This window comes from Camelina sativa, chromosome 20, assembly GCF_000633955.1.
Source record: "Camelina sativa cultivar DH55 chromosome 20, Cs, whole genome shotgun sequence".
NCBI classification, from domain to species: Eukaryota; Viridiplantae; Streptophyta; class Magnoliopsida; order Brassicales; family Brassicaceae; genus Camelina; species Camelina sativa.
The window spans coordinates 2,870,034-2,889,434 of NC_025704.1; the positions used below are offsets into that span (position 1 = coordinate 2,870,034).

The 19,401-nt window shown below is 35.5% G+C and overlaps 5 protein-coding genes across 8 annotated transcripts in view; 2 read left to right on the top strand and 3 right to left on the bottom strand.

Moving 5' to 3' along the window:
- Positions 1-6,792, bottom strand: part of LOC104768901 — a 9,432-nt gene extending 2,640 nt beyond the window's left edge. The window contains exons 1-20 of the mRNA XM_019242436.1: positions 6,579-6,792; positions 6,387-6,452; positions 6,131-6,306; positions 5,970-6,034; positions 5,359-5,692; positions 4,968-5,034; positions 4,703-4,853; positions 4,247-4,414; positions 4,046-4,156; positions 3,546-3,755; positions 3,176-3,277; positions 2,867-3,085; positions 2,651-2,725; positions 1,699-1,776; positions 1,393-1,575; positions 1,148-1,303; positions 931-1,023; positions 743-814; positions 422-539; positions 130-308 (exon numbers count right to left, since the gene is read on the bottom strand). Coding sequence (XP_019097981.1) covers positions 130-308; positions 422-539; positions 743-814; positions 931-1,023; positions 1,148-1,303; positions 1,393-1,575; positions 1,699-1,776; positions 2,651-2,725; positions 2,867-3,085; positions 3,176-3,277; positions 3,546-3,755; positions 4,046-4,156; positions 4,247-4,414; positions 4,703-4,853; positions 4,968-5,034; positions 5,359-5,692; positions 5,970-6,034; positions 6,131-6,306; positions 6,387-6,394 — 2,565 coding nt within the window. The 5' untranslated portion in view covers positions 6,395-6,452; positions 6,579-6,792. The remainder of the gene's footprint in view (positions 1-129; positions 309-421; positions 540-742; positions 815-930; positions 1,024-1,147; positions 1,304-1,392; positions 1,576-1,698; positions 1,777-2,650; positions 2,726-2,866; positions 3,086-3,175; positions 3,278-3,545; positions 3,756-4,045; positions 4,157-4,246; positions 4,415-4,702; positions 4,854-4,967; positions 5,035-5,358; positions 5,693-5,969; positions 6,035-6,130; positions 6,307-6,386; positions 6,453-6,578) is intronic.
- LOC104768902 (protein LNK4-like) lies at positions 7,980-9,856 on the top strand. Of its 4 annotated transcripts, none has more exons than XM_010492993.2 (6): positions 7,980-8,121; positions 8,213-8,577; positions 8,694-8,862; positions 9,128-9,220; positions 9,311-9,420; positions 9,509-9,856. In XM_010492993.2, the coding sequence occupies exons 2-6, from the start codon at positions 8,261-8,263 to the stop codon at positions 9,633-9,635; spliced, it is 816 nt and encodes a 271-aa protein (XP_010491295.1). In that variant the 5' UTR covers positions 7,980-8,121; positions 8,213-8,260; the 3' UTR covers positions 9,636-9,856. The 4 variants fall into 4 exon arrangements, with proteins under 4 accessions (XP_010491295.1, XP_010491298.1, XP_010491297.1 ...); XM_010492996.2 differs by having other exon boundaries at positions 9,512-9,856; XM_010492995.2 differs by having other exon boundaries at positions 8,697-8,862; positions 9,509-9,651.
- Positions 10,179-11,182, top strand: LOC104768903 (protein MIZU-KUSSEI 1-like). The gene has a single exon (XM_010492997.1). The coding sequence runs from the start codon at positions 10,201-10,203 to the stop codon at positions 10,984-10,986; it is 786 nt and encodes a 261-aa protein (XP_010491299.1). The 5' UTR covers positions 10,179-10,200; the 3' UTR covers positions 10,987-11,182.
- On the bottom strand, positions 12,173-13,459 carry LOC104768904 (cytosolic sulfotransferase 15-like). Its single transcript, XM_010492998.2, has one exon. It carries the CDS (start codon positions 13,366-13,368, stop codon positions 12,286-12,288), a length of 1,083 nt encoding a protein of 360 aa, XP_010491300.1. The 5' UTR covers positions 13,369-13,459; the 3' UTR covers positions 12,173-12,285.
- The window catches only part of LOC104768905, a 3,082-nt gene continuing 2,284 nt past the window's right edge, over positions 18,604-19,401 (bottom strand). The window contains exon 3 of the mRNA XM_010492999.2: positions 18,604-19,137. Within this exon, the coding sequence (XP_010491301.1) occupies positions 18,748-19,137 (390 nt within the window). The 3' untranslated portion in view covers positions 18,604-18,747. The remainder of the gene's footprint in view (positions 19,138-19,401) is intronic.

The window sequence follows — 19,401 nt, forward strand, 5'->3', positions numbered from 1 at the left end:
GGTCCCACATGCTGTCTTCTAACTTGCTCAGTTGACTAACAGCATACTGTGAAAAGCATATGAAACATTATAGATAGCAGCAAAACTTAAAAATGATGCTTGAAATGAGGAAGCGAGTCTTGAAGTTACATGTAAAGTATTGAGCTGCACGCAAAGTACAGCGGTTGCAGGAACATCAATGTTAATCGACCTTCTCTCTTCAGGCAGTTTTGACTCAAATAGTTCCTTCTTAACAAAAACCTTGATTGCTGTTTCCTTCTTGTAACGGGTAAGAACAGGTACAGGTGGAACCAAATCTTCCTTGCTAGCTGGAACAGATAGCAGAATATTTCAGTAGACCAAAAACATGGTCCAGCTTAAGTAAGATAAAGACTCATAAGAATATAAACTTCTTAACTTCAATCAGTCACATAGTACATACCTAGCTTCTCCATGACATGGTTAGTATAGACTTGAAATGCATTGTCAATGCCACGACAAAGAGCACTTAGTTCAATGGATCTCATTGGAACTTTCAGCGCAAAAAATTGATCAACAGTCTGCATCAAAGATTATCCAAAACATTAATTAGACACGCTCATAGAAGTGAAGACATATTAACTGAGATCAACTTATGCTTCTATAAGAAACAAAGATATCACAGTTACGTTCAATACAATTTTGACACATTCATGAATAGACACAGCTTAATTATGTCTAATTATCGTCCTTATGAACAATAATTGGAACATACGACCCATACCTCTTCTACGATCCTAAAAACTTCAACAATTGAGCTCCCATGCCGCTGTTGAGGTGATATTGGGTCCCAACGCTATACAGAAAAGCTAAGATGCGTTATGGTTTGGAAAACAAAAAAAAAGGAGACACAAAACTGGTATCAATGGAGAGAGAAAGTAATTCTTTGCAACATGAAACACCAAATCTCACCTCTTGTTTATAAGCTCGCTCCACCCAGCTTAAAATTCTTCCCAGCTGTGAATTGATCCATCTCAAAACCAATGTGCCGGAGAGAGATTCGACCTAGCAGATATAATTTACTGAGAAATATTAGAGCCAACACAATTAGTAGCTGAATTCGACCCTATGTATAAGGTGGCTTAAGCATGCTTTCTAGGTTCTAAAGTGAAACATATGTGCGTCTGACCTCATATGGAATTAATTTTCTGAAGTAAGGTCCATTTGTATCCTCTCCGCAGACAGAAGTCATTAACTCCAGTAAATATTGCTCAAGGCTATCAGCCACGGGAAAAACAGAGACAGCATCCTCAGTCAAGTGTTCAGCACCATCAAGAAAAGGTTTCTGAGATAAAATACAAAGTTAAGATGTCATTTATAACTGAGATGTAGTAACCAAATATTTATAAGATGGGACACCAGCATAAAGCTTACCAACTTATTCCCGTAAAGCTTGTGAACAAGGGAGGCAGAAAACGCAATTGCCTGTGGGTGCCTCTGAGATAAAATTGGCATAAAGATAGTAGCGTCCTTTTTCATAAGTTTCTTTGTCTCCTCGGCAAGCAATGCCAAAGGGTGATCATTATTTCTGTCTGATCTTTCAATGGTAAGTGACATCTGTATTGCAAGAATCAGCCTCATCATACACTCTCTAATATTATGCATCAAAACTATGCACATTGAAAACATGTTTGCTCAATTCTTCGAATGGGCATAAATGAGAACTGATACAATACTTACTCTTGTGAACGTATTCTTGATGGAAGATAAAATATAGGACTCAATTTGCTCTCGATCCGAAGAGTTAGAATGCATCGCCTGTAGAAAAAAATAACCATCAGTCTCAATTACAAGTCAGTCATGTTGCTCCAGTACAAAGCAGGTCACATACTCGATCAGATTCCTCCAACAAAAGCCTCCAAGTGATCATTGCAACAGTAACTGTATCTTCCATGACAAGTGAACCCTACAAAAGTTAACCAGACATATAAGCAAGCATATAGTTTACCAGACTTTAATAACGAAGAAAGCTGATCCTATAAACTAATTACTGTAATTGAATTGAAAGTAAAGTCTGTGTCTAAATGCATTTGTTTTGAGGTAAAACCTCGGCAAAATGCAGGTGGTAGTCGCCCAGCTGCTTATCTACCCAACTCCGTATAGATGATAAGAAGGATTCCAGGAAGGAAATCTCTGCATTTTCAACACTGCACTGCAAGGTTTTCAAGTGTATCCGCTCTTGAGGCCCACGTTGTTCTTTTAAAGGGATTTTTTTCAGCTGCTGAATGGCATGTCGCAGAAGTCCTCGTTCACTAGTGATTACATACTGCAGCCACACAACATTTTCATAAAGCTACCATAAAAATTCCAATATAAAGAATCAAAAATATAAAGGAAAATACTTCTCCTTCGTTACCTGCCGAAACAACACCCATGCATAGCATGTGTAATGAATGGTCTCTGTAATTCCAAGAACACGCCATGTTGACTTTAAAAGCTCCAGAATTTCTTCAACTTCCTAAAATAAAATGACCAAGGTTTNCTTGTGAACGTATTCTTGATGGAAGATAAAATATAGGACTCAATTTGCTCTCGATCCGAAGAGTTAGAATGCATCGCCTGTAGAAAAAAATAACCATCAGTCTCAATTACAAGTCAGTCATGTTGCTCCAGTACAAAGCAGGTCACATACTCGATCAGATTCCTCCAACAAAAGCCTCCAAGTGATCATTGCAACAGTAACTGTATCTTCCATGACAAGTGAACCCTACAAAAGTTAACCAGACATATAAGCAAGCATATAGTTTACCAGACTTTAATAACGAAGAAAGCTGATCCTATAAACTAATTACTGTAATTGAATTGAAAGTAAAGTCTGTGTCTAAATGCATTTGTTTTGAGGTAAAACCTCGGCAAAATGCAGGTGGTAGTCGCCCAGCTGCTTATCTACCCAACTCCGTATAGATGATAAGAAGGATTCCAGGAAGGAAATCTCTGCATTTTCAACACTGCACTGCAAGGTTTTCAAGTGTATCCGCTCTTGAGGCCCACGTTGTTCTTTTAAAGGGATTTTTTTCAGCTGCTGAATGGCATGTCGCAGAAGTCCTCGTTCACTAGTGATTACATACTGCAGCCACACAACATTTTCATAAAGCTACCATAAAAATTCCAATATAAAGAATCAAAAATATAAAGGAAAATACTTCTCCTTCGTTACCTGCCGAAACAACACCCATGCATAGCATGTGTAATGAATGGTCTCTGTAATTCCAAGAACACGCCATGTTGACTTTAAAAGCTCCAGAATTTCTTCAACTTCCTAAAATAAAATGACCAAGGTTTTCAGATCAATATGATTTAGTAACAATAAACTGAAAGGCAACTCGTCAACAATTTTTTGTTAGTAATGTATATGGGAATATCAATGAGGCAACAAAGAAAAGGAAAACAAAAAAAAGAGAAATCTAAGCAGATCAAAGAGTGACAGCTGAGAAGAACATAAACCTTTCAGATCAACATGATTACAAAATGACCAAGAATACTGTTGCTGGAAAGTTTTCAATAATATTTTGACAGAAATCACAAACCTCTGTGAGCTTCCCTTCATTTAACATGTCAAAGACACAGAGAAGCAATTTTTCATATAGTCTGACGTTCAAATGATAGCCATCAGCCCAATGGCACACTTCACCCGTCAAATCACCACGAGCCGGTCTCTCAGCAAGTGAAATAGCAACTTCTCTAAGCGATTTCAAACATTCTGCTCTTTGCACTTCTCCGGCAGAGGATGGAAGAGACTATAAATAGAAATGAAAGTAAAAGCGAAGTCAAAGAGAAATATTATGAAACCGCTAATGTAAAGCCATTCAATTATCAGTTAAATGGGATAAAAGCCAAAGAACTTATAATAGAGAATACTGCCAGGAAAAAAAAGACCCTATGCCAATTTCCCCACTAATAATAACTTATCTTAACCTTTGGATATTTTAATGCCACACCCATAGAAAAACCTATAAAATACCCCATCCAATATTTGATGTCTACGCCAAGTAATAAATCACATGAACATATATTTTTTTAAAATTACCTCTGATTCTTCAATCCTTAGCAGAAGACTCTTCAGGTCACTTGCCTTACGACCTGATTCTCCAAATCCAACAACTGGATTGTTAATGAGCCCCTCTGCTAACATGTTCAACTGAGATACAAAAAAAGTAAATAGATGACAGAAGCTACTAAATGAAAGAAGTAGTCAATATTACAACCGGGTGTGAAAAGCTGTCTTTACCTGCCTTTTCTGCCAACGTAAGTATGCTTTCTTGTCAGAGAACTCAGTACGAGACACGCAACATAGCAATTCTAAAGGCACCAGGAGGCTGTCCATTCTTTTCCCAGCTTTTCCCGCTAGGGCATTAAGCAATCCCTGTCTCGTTCTGATGTCCATGGCCTCAGAAATCTGTATGATCCCGAAATACCGATTGTCACGTACACAACAAACACATAAAGTGGGTGAACTCTAATTGTTCACTGGAAAGAGTTAACTGAGGAACCAAGCGAATAATGTCCAACCGCATACTAAAAAATCAATGACGCAGAGACATTTGGCATATTACATAAGATAAACTTTCCAGGAAAGTATAGAGTAATAAATATATAAAATCTATGCTCTGACAAACCATATACTGTATGCTAAACCAAAAGAAATAAGAAAGTAACAGTGTGAGAGAGAGATAGAGGGAGTGACCTCCATTTGGCCCCGCATTATTTCCAGAATAGCAACTAATCCTGATGAACTCTGAGACTGAGAGATACTCTCACTTTTGCGACCAAGCTTCTTGATCAGCCTAGACCTGCTTTTCTCCTTCTTTTTATCTTTTGATGGTACTATGAGACCTCTATCCGATTGCAAAATCCATGTAAAGAGAGATAACATTATCAGTAAGACTCTAACTATCACACCTCAGCTGAACAAACAAATTAAAAAGTAAGCAAGTCAATATTATGTATACCCTGAGGCTCCAGCGCAAGCCAACAGGATTTCAAATGCAGTTTCGCGGAGATCATCATCGGTAATACCTGAAACAAAAATGCATTACAATTTTCTTAATAAACTAGTGAGTTCTCGATTTTGCATGTGTACTAGTTATGGTCTAGTCGTATATAGGTGTGGCTACTGATCAGTATAAGTAATGATAATTTTACAACTAATCCTAATTTTACAAGTATTCCTTTGACTCTCAAATTATAGTGCCCCATCCATAAATGATGAAACACCAAAGCCTAGAAATTTGCATACAATTTGAATAATATTATGAGGTTATCCAATGAATTAACAGTAACAATGGTAGTATTTTTCATCAAAATTACTTCTTCAAGATATGCATTTTTCTAATCTATTACCAGTAGCAAAGGAGGGCAGTTTTGGCACAAGATCAGCCGCATCATTTACAGTCCGCCTAGAGATCCTGAAATTACCAACTTCCTCAGGGTCGTCATCGTCCTCAAAATCTTCAATGTCATCAACAGTCAGCTCTTGAGCTTGTGGTGGTGAATCAAAAGATTCTGATCGCATATGTGATGGCACAGTCGGTGACTCACACCACTCCGGATTTGTGACCATGGGAGGGGCTGAGGCAGTTAAAATAGGAATAGGTGGTGGGGCCCTTTTTGGAGGTGAGCCAGAAGATTCAGGATTTGTAGCCAAAAAGAACTCATCAGCAGTACCAACGCTATTCTGAAAATATGCAAAAGACCAAAGCAATGAGAAAAATCACTAATACAAGTGGAGTGAGAAGTAGAAGACGACTTAAGTAGCATCTCAGTGACAGACATATATAACGAAAGTAAAAAACACACAATATATGTGACTAGATCAGTCTTCCACACGGATTATTCATAAATGCATTTGTCTTAACTTAATCAAAAATGTTGCAAAAGGTTGTCTCAGTAATGGTTAAGAAAAATCTAGTATTTGAAAGACGAAGACAGAGATACAAGTGAGAGAATGATACCATATAAGGCAATCCACTGTGATCATGAAAGTCCCGAATAGCTTCAGAAAGTTCAAGCATTCCACCTACATTTTAAAACGATATACATTCTTATTGAACTCCAAAACAACAGAATGATCATAGAAAACATTAGAAGAGAGATGTATCATCATATTATTTACCTTTCTTAGCACAGTTGATGACATAATCAACACTAACTTGATCCAAATCAACATCGTCGAGAGTGACAGCACCAGGAGGCATTATAACTTTCTTGATTAAGCTACCAGCCAACATAAAATCCAATAGTTTCCTCCTATCCCGCCGATATCTCTGAAGTATCTCAACAGCATTTTCTCTAATACACACAGAAGAGAACATGGATCAAAAAACGAAGACTGTGCAGTAGCCAAATCAAATCAAAAAATGAAAACATACTCTTCCATCTCTCGATCCAGCAGCAATATAGTTAGTCCACTCGGATTCTCAGATTTCAAAATTAACCTGTGAAATTGAAAGCCGCAAAGCAAATGGAATTAAAAAAAAAAACTTCAATGAACCAAGTACGAAGGAGGACTAGGGAGACTAAACATTGAATGCAAAATCTAGTTCGTTTAAAACTGAACTTACCAATCATTTCCTCGCGAACACCGGAAAAAAACTAACGAGATCGAGGCTGGTGAGATGACGGATTCACGGAGAAGGAATTGGGTATGATCTCGAAATGTTAAAGAGTAATGAACTGAATTGGAGAAGTTCGAGGAGAGGTTTGTGAGCTGAACTCGAGAACGCGCCGGGGACGAAAGATCTAATCTGTATATTGGCGTATTGGAGAAAATAAAAATAACATTAAATAATAAAAAAATATATAAACTGTATGTTGCTTATTTGTCTCTTCTTTTCTTTTGTGAGATTCCCACAAAACCGAATTAGTCAATTTTGAAGTCTCATTTATTGTAAAAAGTAGGTATAATTTTTCACTACTGTATTTAAGTCAACGAAGATACAGTATTTTCTTATTTTCTAAAAATAAATATTTATTGGATTTAATCATTCAACTAATTTGAAAATTCTATAGATTTATTGGATTTAATAACCGATTTTATCTATGAACAAAGAATTTTATTAAAGTTGCAAAAAAAAAAAAAAGGAGGATTTTATTAGAATAAAAGGCTCCATCCATGTTATCAAACTATGGACCGAAGTGGATATTTTGGTCAAGCCCATATGTATTGTCAAGCCCACTGGGCTATATTTATTCTCCAAAAGGGAAGGAGCAAAGATCGAACCATAATGTCAAGAGTAGCCAACAACAATATGGGAGTGTCTGTCGGCAACTTGCCCAACGAGCTCTACGGCAACTGAATTTTGAATTTTCCAATGCCCTGACTGCTTCAATTTGATACTAAAAAGTTTATATTTGGAAAAAAAAATAATTACTAACGATACATTGATGAGAGAAGACAAAGGTGGTGTCTGTGATGACTTAAGAGAGTGTGAGGAAAAAAAAAAACATTATCCACTGAATGATGAACAACTATAGCTTTTCTTCATAGTTCATACCCCCCCTCCCCCTATAAACCAATGGTCCCACTCCACCGCTGAACAGTCTGTCACGTGTCTTCACCTCCCTATTACCTACAGGCCACGTGTATCGACCAAATCGAGTGAACATGGTTACATGGGACGTGTCACCTAACCTGTATTGCTAACCACTGTTTGAATCTGAAAGGGTATATCCGTAAACATATACCTTCTTCTTCGTTAATTTTTTTTTTTTTTGTCGTCTTTCCGTAAACAGAAACTACAAAAACAAAACAAAAAAAAAAACGTTCAAGTTGGCCAGTTGTGTTGTTAATATTTTTTAGTTCAAAGTGCCGACCTCACACAGGAAAAATAAGATTTATGTAATAAACACGTGGACCAATGAAAGAGTTGCTTTAGATGGAGGAGTAATCTAAGCCACAAATCTCGTTTGCGAATTCTGAGCCACTAGTTAAAGTTCAAACTCACGCGCTCTCCACTTCCTTGCAACTTGCTTCTTCTTCTCTTGTCTTCTCTCTTTCTCTCTTCTCTCCTATTGCAGCACTCACAAAATCTATTAACACAAGATAGAAGAAGATAAACTCATATAAATCTTTTGGATTTTGGATTTTTGGATCTGATCTTAAAGGTGAGTTCTTTATTAATTATTTATCATTATTATTATATTCTTATAATTCATCTTCTTTAACTTTTTTCTCCTGGTGGTTTCTGAATTATAGTGGTGCGGTGACCTTCTGTAGCAGGTGGTGGGAAAGTATATCATTTTCATGGATCGTTATTCAAGGAGGAACTTAGAGGATCTTGTTGTGCCTAACTATCAAGAGACATCAGATTCATACCCTTCTCCTGATATGTGGGGTACTACTACTACTGGATGGAACATGAACTCCTCTGCTGCTGTTGCTGAGAAATGCTTTGATTACGATGTCATTAACAATGGTTTCAGTGGAGGGTTGTATAGTCAGATGGAGATGGGTACGTGTGAACAAGTTGAGGAAGAAACAAAGAGGTTAAAGGCTAGTGGTTGTTTTGACCGTTCCCTTCATGATTTCGATGAAATCCAACAGATGGATGACATGTTCTTGTATGATTTTAGCCCTTAAACTCATTCTCTCAGATGGTTTAGAAAAATGTTTTGTATGATTCAAATGTTTATATCTTTGTGTCTGTTTTGGTTTTGGTTTCCGGTTTTGACTGAAGAAGTTCCATTTTGGAGGATGTTCCAGGGAATGGGAATTTTCATTCATTCAAGGAGTCGGATAATAGCAACACCACGACTTCATCCTCTGCGTATCTTGACAATACCGATGGCAGAGAAGTCCCTATGTTCCATTACAACTGGGAAACTTGTCAAGACATGCCACTTATGGTATGAATTAGTTGACTCTTTTTTCTTATTTTTATATTAGCATTAATGTCAAAATAGTAGAACTATTCAAGAACTTCTCTGAGAGATAGATCTTGTGGAATTCAGAAGACTCTAGGGATCAGTTATGGTTTGGATTTTGGTCTGAGATCTCCCTGGTTTTACATGTTTTGATGTTTCTTTACTTGTGACTATTACTGTTCCAGGGGGTTATTAACTTGGGATTATACTAGAGATGTTAATATTGGTACATTATTTTTGGTTCAAGGAGGAGGCACCAATGAATCTGTGTGAGGAGAACATGGAGGAGGCATCTGCTGAAGAAGTGGTGTTGCAGGATTTACAAAGGGCTACGGAAAAGGTGAGTGTGATGTTTGATGTTCTGGATCTTGTTTACAACTTTTACTAGATCAGTCTTGTAACAGAGTTGCAATGTTTTATTTATATACAGTTGACTGATGATACCCGCAAGTGCTTCCGTGATACCTTTTACCGGCTTGCAAAGAACTCACAACAGAAGTCAGATTCCAACTTGGAGGAGTTCTTTGAGGATAGAACCAGGTATAGAGAGCTTTCTTCATTAATCAAAACTTGTTGAGGACTCACTTTCATGAATAAGAAACACTCATCACCATCTTTTGTGTTTCAGTAGCAACACTGCTGAACTGGAAACAAACTCAATGGACAGAGCCATTGCCAATCTCACATTCAACAAGATGGAATCCAACATGAGAAATATGCCTCCACCAAAGAGACTTTCTTCTATTCAAGGATAAAGAGAGGAGAAGAGTTCCGAAACAAAAACCTCATCATATATAATCTTGGGAAATAACTTATGTGTATATAATATATATATGTGTGTTTTGCTTGTCTTCCCAAGCTTCAGTTTTGATCTGTTTCAACAACACACTCTACTCTGCTTCTGGATTTCACATTTCTTGATGCACTATGTATTATTTACTGAGTGAACCCCTTGAAAAGTACATTACTCCATGTAGAATCTGTTGTCAAAATTTGATTAAAAAAAAAAAAAGATTCTTTAAAAACATATGTAAGTGGTAAACAACCTTGGAAACAGCAAAGCAGAGGAACTAGTCTTATACCAGCGGCAAAAAACATAAACAAAACACAAGTCAATTGTAATATCACCCGACCATCAACTAAGAACCGGCTAACTGAAGAAAATATAATTATCTAACACAAAAAAGTCTCTGACTCACGTTTGCATAATTTATATATTACAAACTCAAACGTGCGTTCCATTAGTTTCTTAAGCTTGTATAAAGATTTGGTCTATACTCTTATACATAACAAAAACATTCTCAATTTTGATAATTTGTAATGGCGACACCACCGTTAACGCCAAGGATGCTGACTCCAACGACAATGTCACCTCTCGGTAGTCCAAAGTCGAAGAAATCAACGGCTCAGGTACGTCCTGAGATCACGTTAGAGCAACCCTCTGGAAAAAACAAAACAACCGGTTCAAAATCGACGAAACTCTTCCGTCGAGTCCGGTCTGTGTTTCGTTCACTCCCGATCATGTCACCGATGTGTAAGTTCCCCGTAGGAGGAGGAAGGCTACACGAGAACCACGTCCACGGAGGGACACGTGTCACGGGTACGTTGTTCGGTTACCGCAAAACGCGTGTGAACTTAGCGGTTCAAGAGAACCCGCGTTCAATGCCGATTCTGTTGCTGGAGTTAGCGATACCAACGGGGAAGCTGCTCCAAGATCTTGGAGTCGGTTTGGTGAGAATCGCGTTGGAGTGTGAGAAGAAACCGAGTGAGAAAACCAAAATCATTGACGAACCGATTTGGGCTTTGTATTGTAACGGTAAAAAATCCGGTTATGGTGTGAAGAGACAACCAACGGAAGAGGATCTTGTCGTCATGCAGATGCTTCATGCTGTGTCTATGGGAGCTGGTGTGTTACCTGTGAGCAGTGGAGCGACGGAGCAAAGTGGTGGGGGAGGAGGAGGAGGAGGGCAGCAAGAAGGAGATTTGACGTACATGAGAGCACATTTCGAGAGAGTGATCGGTTCAAGAGACTCGGAGACGTATTACATGATGAACCCTGATGGGAACAGTGGACCTGAGTTAAGTATTTTTTTCGTTCGGGTTTAACTAAAAACGACGTCATTTTTAGAGGAAAAACATGTAAACCACTCAACTTTTAATTTTTTTTTTTCTTTTTAATACTATGTCTCTTTTTCTTTTTTTTGGTTGATTTTGTCTATTTTGGTATTCTTTTTTTTCTTTTATTATTTGGTAAATCACTCGGAATGATTTGTTGGTGATGTGTGCATTAATTGTAGTTATATAGTTGTCCACTATAAGTTATTTAGATTTTATTTTCGATTTGTTTTATGAAATATAAAGATTTGGACAACTAAAACATATCGTAAAAGATTATTTAAGAAAGTTAGATATATTAATCAATTTATCATGTCTAATATGCATTTATGATGATATATATTCGAAATATAGAATAGACGAAAGTACATGAGTCATTGTATTCATTTATTAACTGGTTTTGAATTGAAACTCGCCAAATTTAACGTTACAAAAAAAGTCCGAAGATAAAACAAAATTGTAACAAAATTTCAAGCATCGACATGTGGGTAAATCAAAAATTTGATTCGGTATTCCTACTTTGTTTGTCTTTTGTTTACCTAGTTTAAAACACGTGTTTCGTGATTCCACAACAACCCAACCCGTTTCGTCCTAACAAAAATTCTTCTCTAGGCCCGTGACATTTATGTGTGACATCATAACAACCCATCCCGTTTAGTCATATAGCTTCTCTTGGTGACAATTATGCGTGACATCACAACAACCCATCATCCCGTTAGTTTCTCTCGGTGACAAGATGTCTTACATTGATCATCGTACGTAGTATAGTTCAGTCTCGTATTTACTACTATTTTTAGTTGCTCATTAAAAGAATTCATACCATAAAAATTGGTTGATTAAAAGGTAAAATAAGATTGGAAAAACAGAAATAATATGCTATATAGGTTTTTTTTTACAGGATATATCGTTTTCAGAAAAGAAAACAAAAAGGAGAGTATAATTGGTAAAAACACGTGTTCGATCCATAATCCCTTGTCTTATAATATAAAATTATCTATGAAATACAGACACATATTTATATTTATATTTGTCAATACATTCAGTTAACACTTAACACCCATGAAAAATAATAATCTAGTACAAATAAAAACATAATTAATGGCAAACACAAACGATATTTATTAAAATAAAACTCGCAAACTTCGATGTTGACAAAAAAAAAAAAAACGACAAACTATATTGTGGACGTTGCTTCATTGTCTATCTGTAACAACAATACAAACTATACTGCCTTAACTTATAGGCCCCTCAGAATCAACAAGAGTATAGATGTGGCACGTGGCCTTCGTTTTAGCTCAACCTGAATGTGAGACCAGATCCACCTAACTTGTCATCCACCAAGGCTGACAATCTTTCCACTTGTGAAGGCGACAAATAGTTAACCCAATCACTCACTTCTCCTTTCCTAAACAAGAATCGGTTCTCAAAGTTCTTGATCGATTTCTTTGACTTGTTCACTTCCAGCTTCTTCAGATTCTCGAAGCTACACAGGTCAGCGATAGCCTTCACAACTCCCTTTTGTTCCTCTTCTTTGGTGAAAGGAAGTCCCAAGAAACTCGCAAGTTTCTTCAAGTTGGTCTCGATGTCTTCTTTGAGATCCTCGTACTTTAGAAAGAACACTTTCTCTGGTCTCTTTAAGCTCTCTCTATAGTACCCCAACATGTGTTCCCAGAACGGGCCAAAACCGATCACTCCCCGGCAGTACAGATCAAACCCTTCATCTAACAAGACTGGGCTCACTGACTCGGATTTGATGTTGTTGATAAAATGCCACGAGGAGATGAATGTGTCAAACGGGTTCCGGCACAAGTACACGACCTTCACGCCAGGTTCCTCGATCGAATCCTTGAGGGAACCGAAAGGGACGTGTGTTGCGAATGTTCTTGGTCTGGCTAGACCGGAGAGATCGGGAACAGCTCCGTTCGCGTAAAGCTTGTACTCGAAGAAAGGTACAAGGTCATGAGGGTTGGATGTGAGAAGAGGGTGGTTGGTGGTTGAGGAAACCGGATCAAACCGGTGACGTTTAAGGATGGTAAAAGTTAAAGCTTTTAACCAGGTAGTACCGGATTTAGGTATGGTAGCGAGAACGACGTCGTTAGGAAGGGACCGGAAATGTTTTTGGAAAGACATGATAGCTTGAATCTCCTTGGCTTGGCACCAAAACCCTTGGAATAGGTAAAGGTAACGAGTTCTCCATCCCCTCTCCTTTGGAAGAGAGTCCAACATCTCCTGGAACTCGTAGCTTAGCCCTTCATCATCTCCACCTCCGTGTTTCGGGTCGCGGGTTTGGCCTTCCTTGATGAGCTCGAGCTTGTGACACATGGAGAAACTTGGGATCGCCATTGGGATGGTCTTCACGCTTGAGGGCGCCATTGTTTTCTGTGCTCTTGTGATGAATATATAGAGAATTAAAATGTAATGGAAGCTTTGTGTGTTTGGGTATAAGATTTCGTGAGGAAGTTGGCTGTTTATATAATAACGCAAAATGCATGAGAGAGAGAGAGAGATGCCTTTGTGAGAAGAAGAGCACAGCAGCCTTCATTAGTTGTTATTATCACGCACGTGGGAAAAATAAACGGCGTGTGCGAATATATTATTTGCCCCACTGCATATATTTACTACTCTCACTCGAAATCTTTTTATTATTTTTTCTTTGTCTTTGTTAAGTAGTAAAGTCGTGTCATTGTCTGTACTAATTCTCCTTTGGTGTAAGTGCAAGGTTTGGTTTGCTGCTTTTTCATTTGTTTCTGGTCCATTAATTGTCGGCAGAACTCAACTTTCCTAGTAATTTTTTTGTTAAAAGGAAAAGTCACATATCTTTTTACGGAAAAATACTCATATATACGTGAGTCATACTTACGCCTCGTTTTGTTTAATAGTAAGCTTTAGAGTTTACACGCGCGGTATTGACAAAAAAAATTGAGTAATTTCGTTACCAAAATTTTACCCGAATGTTTTGATCTATAAAAAAAATAGTTTAAAAATGTTTAAAGTTTCAACTATATTGAGAGTATTTTCATTAAAATTCCTATATGTTAAAACGTCAAAAATTTACCTCATTTTCTGTAAAACTATTAAAAAAATTAGAAATATATATATATATATATATTTATGTAGTTTCATTTTGTATCAACAACAGATACTTCCAAACTTTTTATTTTGTCAAACTTTCCAACTTTATCAAGCGATAATTGGAAATTCCATGATTTTCTTAATAAAATTTCTTTTTTATTTGACTTAAATACTAATTAGACACCACAAAAAAATGTATTTTCGTTGGAAATTGGATAACCCTTGAATTTTGAATTCTTATACAATCTTAAGTGTATGTTATCATAATAGATAAACAAGTTATCTCTTACGATCACACCCCGATTATGTTCTACCATGAACTACAAAATTATAAATATATATAGTGTTATATTTATGTATTTCTATTTATAATAAGTTGAATGATTATTACATTTGGATTCATATTCAAGCTCATCGATGTATTTTGTATGAATTAATTATACTATCTCATCTTTGATTATTTATATAGTGGACATTTTACTTTTTTTTTTTTCTTTTGGTAGTTACATACTCCTAATCGTATGTGTATGTCCACTTCGAGCTTTCGGCGAAAAATATCATGTAGACCTGAAAGATGAATCCGTCATTCAAAACCACAATACGTGTTACCAGGAGGAGCACAAGCAGTTAAGTCAATTTGTATCATTCGTCTAGTTATCAACCTATGTCCATCACGCTTAAGTTGTCGACTGAAGAATAATCCATTTTTGGACAGAGATAAAGTAAATCCCCTGAAATGGACGGACCAATTATAGCTACAATACAAAATAATAAATATAGTTTTTCAAATTGTTAATAATATAATGGAAAGCACTAGTTAACACAGTGTAACTATGCTTCTCAAGATTTGTCTATAAGGATGAATAATTGAATATAATATCTAACCATGAACAAGACTTTATGTGATTTTGTATCCCATTTTGTATTTATCCTTTCAACATGATATTTGTAGACTGTATGTTTGTGGGCTATCGACGACATACGTACGAAAGTTCTTTTCCAGAGAAATTTAAAAAGGAAAAGAAGAAGGTTTTTCGTTTATGATAATGTTTAATCCGAAATAATTTTATGGATTGAAATTTGTTGGTGGTAAATTTGAACCAGATCAAAATGAAACTTAATTAGAAGGTATATAAAGATTTAGCATCTATTATTTTATAAATTTGTCTTTGTATCTTCAGCTTTAATCTTATCTTGTTAATTGACTTAACAATTTATTCAGAAAATAATAGTATGTCTTTGAATGGTTGTGATTTCACATAAAAACAAGAGAATATGCAGAGAGAATACCATTAAAATGGAAAACAATTAAGAAAATACCATTTTTCTACAGTGTTTTTGTCAAAAGGGCAATAAAATTACCAAGACTTAGCTTGTCTTATTCACTTTGTTTCTTCTTTGGTTTCTCTCTTTTCCTATATCTCCATTGTTGTTTTTCTTCTTACCATGAACCTGCATCATTTTTTCTGTCATAATATATCACAATTGGCTCCACAAACCCATCAAACAACATCATTTTTCTTCCTCTTGCCATCTCTTTCTTCTTTTTTGGTTTCTTTCCTTCAAATTGCAGAAGATATTTTACTTTATCTCTCTAGATTATAATTTCTCTTGGAATCTCCGTCATCGTTTTTTTAATTTAAATCATGGTATTTTATTTTGTAACACACTGTTTTATCAAATTACATATGACTACATAATATCTCTCTCTCTAAGAAGTTATTTTTTTAAATTGTACGTTATTTATTAATAAGATTACATGTGATTTCTTTTGAAAACATGATTTTTAATATTAAAACACATTGTTTTTCTTAATGATACGTTTCTTTTTTTACTATATCATGATATTTTCACTAACTGACATGTTTTTTCACAAATAACAAAACGCTGTTGTACTTTTGTCGTTTGTTTGAGGATACAGGCCCGGCCCACAGGGGAAGCAAGTGAAGCCAAGGATTCAGGCCTAAATTTTTAAAAGCCTTTTTCATTTAAACAAAAAGTCTTTTTTATTTTAAAAATATGTATAAGGGCTTTTTTATTTACATGTAAAAGATATTTTTTCCTTTTTAAAATATATAAAAGATCTTAAAATATCAAGTTATGGCCTCTATAGAAAACCTATAATTTTTATCATAGGTGAAAAAGATATATTTTTTAGATTTTTGTGTAGAGTCCTCATGAATGTTGGGCCGACACTGTGAGGATAGTTTTAATTTTTTTCTTCTGAAAAAATGGTAGTTACCTAAGTTTTCTAACAAAATGATATTTTTTAATTCTTTATGAAATAACCAAACCACTCGATACCCACGTGGTACCACGTTCACTTCCACACATCCGCGCATGGAGTTCATCCAAGCTAGCTTAGGCGAGTACCCGACACCTCTCTTAGGACATTATCAATTTATTAATACATAAATATAATAAATATTAAATTTGATACGTAAAATAAATTGAATATGTACATGATTTTTTTTTCATAAACTATAGTTTTAAGTCGAAAACATATATTAATCGTAAATTTCACATAATACTTTTTCATGCGTATATATTATCCTAGTTTAAGTTAGTTCAATTATATTTTAAATTCAGTATTTTATTATTTAAGTTTTGAACAATTAAATTATCATTTTGGAAAAAGACTTTGGATTCCAAAATGTCACGAGATTTTTGGGCGTAGCATATTAAATAGTCTTCTGCTGCTCTCCCCACATCCAAACAGGCAAAAACTCATACAAATTAACTAAGTTTTCCTTTTTTGATAAATACAATTTGAATTTTAAATGTTTTTGATATTGCATCCTTGAAACGAAACTTGCAATTTAAAGTTAAGTTACTATTGTCTGATTGTCTCTTACCAAACAATACTTTTCTAAACTGACGTACTAAACTATTTGTACTTAATAGTATCCCAAATATTAATATTATCCGGATAAGATTGTCCTGACTCCTAACTCATCATATTCTTGTTGAGTCCTACCATACTAAATTATATCAGGTGTGTTGTATCATTTATTTTGTATGGTAGTCCTACCATACTAAATTATATATAATTTATTTGTCGAGTAACTAAAGATATATATCATTAAAAAATTTAGTACAACATATACTTTAAAATTAAATTACTGATATAATTTACAGATATAACTTTATTTAGTCCTACCATACTAAAGTATATCATTTATTTAGTCCTACCATACTAAATTATATCAGGTGTGTTGTACCATACTAAATGATACAACATATATTTTACATATACTTCAAAATTATAATTTGTCGAGTAACTAAAGATATATATATCATTAAAAAATTTATTAAGTCTGAAAATATATAGATGTTTTTTTGGTGAGCAATCTTTTTTTAATAGTTTTTGTCGAGGGTATATTGTCAAATAATCTTCTAAACTTTCACAAATTCTGATTTTGTTATATGATATTACACCCTGTTAATTTATACCGCTACATGCGTTTCCAATTTTTTTGTTTTTTGTTTTTTTTTATACTAATGAAGTACAAGTGTATAATTAGAATTTAGATGATGTCATGGTTTCGTTCGACTTTTTAATTACGTAATATTTTAAAAAAATAAAAATAAATAGTATATAACTATTGCGCTATTTGTCATGTATATCGACATGCCGTTGTTCAAACAAACAAAAGTAAATAGGTTTTCGACTATATATGGAACAGAAGATGATATATATCGACATGCCGTAAAAGGCGCAATCGGGTGCATTTAGGCAAAGTAGAGCCTACGTTAATTTGCTTTCTTTATCTGTTTATCCTATTTTATATTATTTCTCTTTATTAAGTCGACAAAGCATCCAAAAAAAAAAAAAAGTGTCGACTGATAAATTTAGAAATATAGAAATTAAAACAATGTGGGTGACTTGTTTTTTTTTTCTTTTTTAACAAATTGAGTGACCTGCGGTCCACTTTATTGGCGAAAGCAACGTATCTTTTGATTACGACTCTTACACACAAAAAAAAAGAACCAAAACTCTTGAATTCAAAGATGCGTGCCGTGATTATTTCCCTCGTGTTTATCGAGTTAAAAGATAGAGATGAGATGATGGAGAAACGTAAGTTGAACACTATTCTCTCATTCAAACAAGTAAGGTATCTATCTTAAGCAAAGAGATTACATATTGTACAAATCTTTCATAAAAATCGTCTACTGCTTGGACTTTTTGTACTCGGATACCTTCAATAATTGGTTTCAAGCTCCAGTGAAATCAAAGATTAAAAAAAACATGTTTTTTTCGGGCTTTGGGAGAGTTGCTAGATAATCTATACAGTTTTTTTCTAGGATTTGATTGCAACATAAGATCAAGATAACAAAAAAAACGTTTCTCAACCTATCAAGATACAACTATAGTCTCGAGATCTCTTGGCTCGTCTAACATATAGAGAGACAGAGCCGTGTAAAACCGTTGAACGCCTTTGTAATACATCCATAGTTAGAAGAGAAACAACATATTTTTTGTATGCGGACCAATTCTCCAGACAGGGTAAAATCAAAGCAGGAACAATAGCAAAAAGATTAGGATTTTTAAATTTGATTAAATCACCAACTCATAGAGAAGAGTGTATACATATATATCCGAATATTAACAGAATGCATGATATTGGTCTATGCTTCATCTCATCTTTACACAACATATATAAATCCTAGGCTAGCCCCCTAAGAGGCACTACTTGTTGGTACAGAAGACTCCTCCGGCTGAGCCTCACTGGCCATAGTTTCCGGCAGTGAGGGTTCTTCCTGAGTCACTGGTGGAGTTTCTGGTAGTGAGGGTTCTTGCTCGGCCACTGGCGGAGCGTCTGTGACAGAGGGGGCAAGAATTTCTGAAGTCTTGAACTTGTTGATGTAGTAGCTAAGAGAGGGACCACTGTAATCCACTGTTTTTGGTCGAGACGGGGCATCTTTCCCGACTTGGAGGAGTATAGAGGAAGCTGAAGCGATTGCAATAAGGGCAATGCCTGCTACGATTGCTGCTGTGTTCTCAGCCCCATCAGATGAAGATCCTGCAGTACCTGAGCTTATCGCGCTCTCTGCAACATATACTGCAGGCTGAAGTGACAAGAAAAGCTAAGTATTCAGCCGAAAGCAATACAATTCAGCCAATAAGAAAAGAGTCAACAGAATTAGATCAAGAATCCCATCTTAAGAAGATGCAGGATTTGCATAAGATATTTTGTCGCAAGCTAACACATCTTCTGTGGAAGTGGAGATCGATGACAGAATAATGAAGCAAATACAAAGAAAACCCAAAAAATAATATATATCAAAGGAGACCAAATATAACACCAAACTGATAAGATCAAGAAGCATAAT

Excerpts from the sequence above, each read along its gene's own strand:
- LOC104768904 (XM_010492998.2), bottom strand. The coding sequence starts at position 13,368 with ATGGCGCCCTCAAGCGTGAAGACCATCCCAATGGCGATCCCAAGTTTC.
- LOC104768903 (XM_010492997.1), top strand. The coding sequence starts at position 10,201 with ATGGCGACACCACCGTTAACGCCAAGGATGCTGACTCCAACGACAATG.
- LOC104768902 (XM_010492993.2), top strand. The coding sequence starts at position 8,261 with ATGGATCGTTATTCAAGGAGGAACTTAGAGGATCTTGTTGTGCCTAAC. Across the intron at positions 8,863-9,127 it reads GTCAAGACATGCCACTTATG|GAGGAGGCACCAATGAATCT; the intron begins GTATGAATTAGT and ends TTTTGGTTCAAG. Across the intron at positions 9,421-9,508 it reads TTCTTTGAGGATAGAACCAG|TAGCAACACTGCTGAACTGG; the intron begins GTATAGAGAGCT and ends TTTGTGTTTCAG.